We start from the raw sequence: 5,325 nt of genomic DNA, 5'->3' as shown, positions 1-5,325 counted from the left end.
TAATTTGTTAGATCATTTCTCTATTGTTTACTAATCTTTACAATAGAAAATCGCATCGAGGGTGGACCTTAATAGGTTCTTTGCAAAAATCCCTTAATAGGGTGACACATTAACTTGTGTTCTAAAGTTCTTTAACCAAACTTCTCCTAACAGGAAAGACTTTAATAGGTTTCATCAAAATCTCCTAATAGGGTGACACCTTATAGTATCATTGTAATCTTTTAACAAGGGTAAGCTCTTGACCGTGCTCACTCCAAAAGAGTGAAAACTTGTGAGGATCAACTCACACATTGTGGTTTTTACCCTGGTTGAATTTCCATGAGATAAATATTGTGTTATGTGTTGTTATTATCATATTATGTATTTTTTCTTAACTAACTCATAGATAAATGAGGAGTGTGATCTAAAGTAAACAAAATGACATTAGTGAGTATACTGATTCACCTCCTGTAAATATAATTTTAAGTATTAAATAACAAATAAATAATTGAATAATCACCCGCTACTTATATGCTAAATCTAAAAATTGATTAAACTATGATTAACCGCAATGCCCGAACTATATCAGCTGTTACTAACTGTTAGCTAGCTAGTTTGATTTGAAATGTACATGGAAAGACCCGCGTGCTGTGATCTCCAACATTTCACGAGCTGAAAATTTTAAATAAAATTGCTGATGGCGAAACCACAGCGTAATCTCTACATTTCTTTTCATTTGTACCTTATTTTTGGATTCAGCTACGAGAAAAAACACAAACGAAAACTGAAATCTAACATATCACACTGTCTCCATTATTAAGGCTCTTTCTTCCCAAAGACCACTTCTGCAAAAATAAATTAGCATATAATTTGATTGTAAACAAGGTTTTGGATCACATTAACAGATTACATAATTTCAACACTGTGAAGGAAAAATAATGCGAGAGAAAACACAATTCTCGTCGCAGTAATTCAAGAATGAGCTTGATAGCTCTCGATTTGTGTAATAACCAGGCGTCTGGCTCTGTTAATACTTGCAAAGCATAAGAAAACACACTCTTCTAATTCATCTAATTGCTGGACAAAATAACCATGGCTCTTCTGCAACAGTATTGCTACCTCCTGTACATGGCACGTATCATCCCTTCTTTCCAAGCAGATTCTCATCTTGCTTTTGCTGTGCTCAATTTCATCATTCAGGAGCTTCACAAGCCTGCTCATGGTGTCCAGGTCTCCGTGAAGAATATATGTTCCCTTGGCTGCAGCATCAAGCTATAAATCCAGAAAATGAAGGATTACAATAGTAAATACACAAAAACCTCCTCTCGCAAGGCAAAATTAAATAGGTTGCTTTCGTATATTTATTTTCAAAAATTATAGGCCTGCAAACAGATTCCAGTATTCAAAAGTCATGCTTGCAACACGGCTGGAGAACAGTTCAATGTCTTAATTTGGAAGTAAGAAAAAAGAAAACGCTATGCCTTAACTCACAAGAAAGAGAAGTAAATAAGGAAATGATACTCTATTTGCAAGTCACGCATACAACATGAAAATCTTAATTGCTAAATAAATCAAGAAATTGAATTTTCGTAATGCTTGAATTATCACAAGAAATGATTTCGATTAAAGATTAAAAGTTCACAAACATGTTTTCTTTAACAGGTTCAAGCCTTTTCTACTAACCTTTGTACAATGCTCCAGTTTTCCCCGCAACTTTCCGTATCTTTCTTGGATCTCTTCAAAATACTGCGTCGAAGAAACCCTAAATGGATTATCAAGTGCGACGAATGACTCAAACTGTTGAATTATGGTGTTGCATTGATCTTCACTTAGATTTTTTGAACTCTGCTCTACTTTTATAACTTCTTGTACGCTGTTGTCATTGGCTCTTCCCTGCTCGATATTATTTAGGAGAAAGCTGCATAATTCGAAGGCCTTTGCGGTATTACTGAAGTAGTCTTTAGCGAGATTGTTATAGTTAACGTTTGTTTGTAAATTTGACCGCAGGAGTTGATAAACAGCTTCTTGATCTGGCTCCAGGAGCCGCTCTGCCAAGGATCTGTAGGACGGAAGACGAGACCTTGCTGGAATATCTTTTTTCACTTCGCCTTGATCAGTTCTTCCTGTTAGGGTTTCAACTTTACGCCAGAAGATATTATATGATTCTCGTCTAAAGGCCTTTGCGTCGTCTTCGTTAAAATCTTCCATCAATGCCTGCTTAGACAGCTTCTTTGAGAATTTAAGAGAGCTTCCTGCAAATAGGTTACACGAGTCATGGCTTTGTTCGACAAAATTTTAAAAATTTAAATTTAAGCGTTGGAAATTTACGTGTACCTTTCGATTCTCGCCTGCAAAGCTTCCCGCCGAACTTTGATAGTGAGCGCCTTATTTCTTTGAAAACACTGTAAATTCGAAATCCAGATCAACAAATTTAAAGATTGAAGAAAGTTATTTTGCCGGTCGAATGTAATCGAGAAAATTTAAAGATTAAAACTTTTGCTACTGGAAAGGGAAACTGCAAGCTTATTGATTCGATATAATCTTCTACAATACAACGAAGAAACTCCGTGCGTCATTGTTACCTGCTCGTCATAAAAGAATCAAAGAATTTGAAACGAGACGCGCCTGAAACGCAGAAACTATCAAATGAATGAACTTTAGAGGTCACAAAATCGTCCATTTAACATTTTTCTTCCTCGGTTGCCTGAAATCTACGCAAAATTAAAATATTCTCATATCCTTTGAATTCAATGTATCTAGTTTGTTCTCTTCTTCATTTTCTCACGGCCATGTAACATTTCTCACGCCTTCGATTTCCTGTGTGCAATTTATTCTTATTGTGGACAAATCCAAATTTGATCGATCATCTGTGGATATGTGTGAATATTGTCGTGGTGTATACGTATAAGTTTTATCCATTGCCTAAGCCTGCAATTCAAGAAATCGATCGCGTCAACTTGTATTTGGTTTCCTTTCGAGCTCTGCTGTCTGACGTGGGATAATATCAGCCACGTCTACACTTCGACTCAACGGGCTAACACCGTGCGACTGTAAACGAATGACCTGCTGCAGCCCGTAATGCCGACTGGTCAGAGAAGCAACGAAAGTCGATTTTACACGTGGCGAAGAAATTAGCTTTAAGGATCCAACTTCCTGTGTGTACGGAAATCAGGCAGAAATATAATAAAAGAATTGGATGAAAATAATCACGTTTCTGAAGTTCAAATTATGCTTTAAGTAAAGTGAGAATGAGGGCACGTAAGCACGTATCCTTTTTCATCCATGAGATGTGTTCTAATAATTAGTAATGATTTGTTATTAGCAATTGTATCTTGTGTTTAAATGAAGTTATAGCTTATTTAAGTTCTTGACCTCTTTTCTTGATGATTTGGCCTAGTGTGCCTTCTCAAATCTTATTAAAATACTTGTGCAATATGATTACTTTTGGTATAAAGTTATTAATAATTATAGATTAATGGAGATCCAAATATAATCGAAGGAAATATTTGAATGAAGAAGATAATTAGATACTATTATCAATTTATTTGTGTTGTGAGAGAAAGTGCACATAAGAGAGATTATAGAGCTCGCTATTTCTTCTTTTTATCTACATCTCTTTTTCTTCTTTCTCTCTTTCATTTTTTGATATATTATTTAATATTAATTGAAAGATTAACAATTTTTTTAAAAATGAATTTAGTACAAAGATAAGTGAAATAATTATTAAATTCTTAAATAAACTAGTATAGATATCTTAAATAAATCTATCTAAAGAAATGGTGATAGATATCGACTACAAAGTAATTATAATTTAATTTACTACATCTATTTTATTTTATTTTCCTTCATTTCCATTTATTTAGTTTTTTACTAACTTTAGCTTTTTATTTTAATTTCTAAAAAAGGGATGATTTATATCTCAAAATATTATAATTTAAACAAATATTTTATGTGGTATTTATTAAATTATTTTTAAAAGTATAGTCTATTTATAATAAGATTTAAACTTTTGACGTGTAGATGGTTGTCAAATTTAACCTAGAAGAATAAAAGTTAACATTAACATGCCCACACCATTTCACTCCACCCATTCTACCATTATGGAATGCCTATCGACATTAATAAAGTTTTAATAATTAAATAATCAAAGCAAAAATAAATTATATTAAAAGGTAAAATTTTAATATATTCATGAAAAAATCAAAGTAAAACTAAATTTAGAAAGTTAAAAATAAAATGAAACCAAGTAATATAGTTTTTTATTTGATTAATAAAAGTTTTGATCATCTTTTGATTTCTCTAATTTTCATTTTTTTTTTATGTAATATATTATTGAAATTATCTTAAAATCTATTAGTGTTAAAAATGAAAACTTATGAACCGAGTGATTGCTAATAAAATATAAATATATATCAGCTCTAGATTTGTTGGGTACCTCTGACTGCTTTGGGTTGCTTGCTAGTCAAATATTGGTTTAACGATGCCTCTCTGGCAGGGAATTTTGATGGTATCTTGTTATGTTCATTAGTAATCTTGGTCTTATAGCTTTTAGTATCATATGGTCAGTAGCTCCTATAGTTTCTATCAGTTATCTACCTACCTTTTTAGGGATTTTGTTTATGTAGTATGTTCTTCGTAATATAACAAGAGGAGGGTCAGAGAAGTGGCCTTATGCCATATAAAAGCCTTTGTAAATATGTAATTAACTCAATTCTTAATATATAAGTTGATATTAATAGTAGTTGTGGCACTCTTGAGTTAACTAATATGTGACATGGTTTTCTCATCTCTTTATAGTTAGTTTATAATGGTTTTCATTTGATTCTATTTATTTTCAATTACAATATTGGAAGATGATTAGTTATGACTGATTGGAATAAGAGTAACATACGGTATCATAGTAGAGCAATTAAATTATTTGATTCAAAATTTCTTAACAATCATGGTCGATTTCAACAAGGAACTCTATTCTCGATTAGTCTGCTATGTGGTAGTCTTCATTTCGTTTATGTAGACTTATTGATCTTTGTGCATGTAGAGTACGAGTTTGGTAATTCTCTAAGTGTGAATGGGGTAATTCTCTGATTGATCTTGGTGAATGTAAATTCTCTTAGATTATCAATTTAAGTATTATTTTGTTTTCCTGTTACTAAAACTGATTTCAACATGCTCTATCTGGCCTTTTGGAACACCTATCTATTGATTTTGTCTTTAGGCTTAAGTTTTGTCCTTTTGGTAACTTTGGAGGATGTAAAATTAGCATATGGTGTTCTTCAAGAGTATAGCTGGGTGTTTATTTTTGTCTTTGGATGGCAGTAGAGCTCTATGCATTAGGAGGATAATTTA

The 5,325-nt window shown here is 32.4% G+C and overlaps 1 protein-coding gene across 1 annotated transcript; it reads right to left on the bottom strand.

Annotated features, from left to right (window-relative positions):
• Window positions 1–822: 822 nt before the first annotated feature.
• Window positions 823–3,088, bottom strand: LOC149544507 (UPF0496 protein At3g49070-like). The gene is made up of 4 exons (XM_089796408.1): window positions 2,562–3,088; window positions 2,314–2,381; window positions 1,663–2,231; window positions 823–1,251 (listed from the first exon to the last, which is right to left on the bottom strand). The coding sequence occupies exons 1-4, from the start codon at window positions 2,657–2,659 to the stop codon at window positions 952–954; spliced, it is 1,035 nt and encodes a 344-aa protein (XP_089652534.1). The 5' UTR covers window positions 2,660–3,088; the 3' UTR covers window positions 823–951.
• Window positions 3,089–5,325: the final 2,237 nt, after the last annotated feature.

Source organism: Cupressus sempervirens, chromosome 8 (assembly GCF_028749045.1).
Source record: "Cupressus sempervirens isolate cs-2001-9-10 chromosome 8, ASM2874904v1, whole genome shotgun sequence".
Classification (NCBI taxonomy): domain Eukaryota; kingdom Viridiplantae; phylum Streptophyta; class Pinopsida; order Cupressales; family Cupressaceae; genus Cupressus; species Cupressus sempervirens.
Note: the sequence above shows the minus strand (reverse complement) of the source record. Positions and strands in the feature narration are given on the sequence as shown.

What these genes read in the sequence shown, in the direction of transcription:
- LOC149544507 (XM_089796408.1), bottom strand. Translation starts at nt 2,659, where the DNA reads ATGGACGATTTTGTGACCTCTAAAGTTCATTCATTTGATAGTTTCTGC. An exon ending in GATTCTTTTATGACGAGCAG is followed by an intron (nt 2,382 to 2,561) that starts GTAACAATGACG and finishes TCGAATTTACAG; the next exon opens with TGTTTTCAAAGAAATAAGGC. An exon ending in AACTGGAGCATTGTACAAAG is followed by an intron (nt 1,252 to 1,662) that starts GTTAGTAGAAAA and finishes CTGGATTTATAG; the next exon opens with CTTGATGCTGCAGCCAAGGG.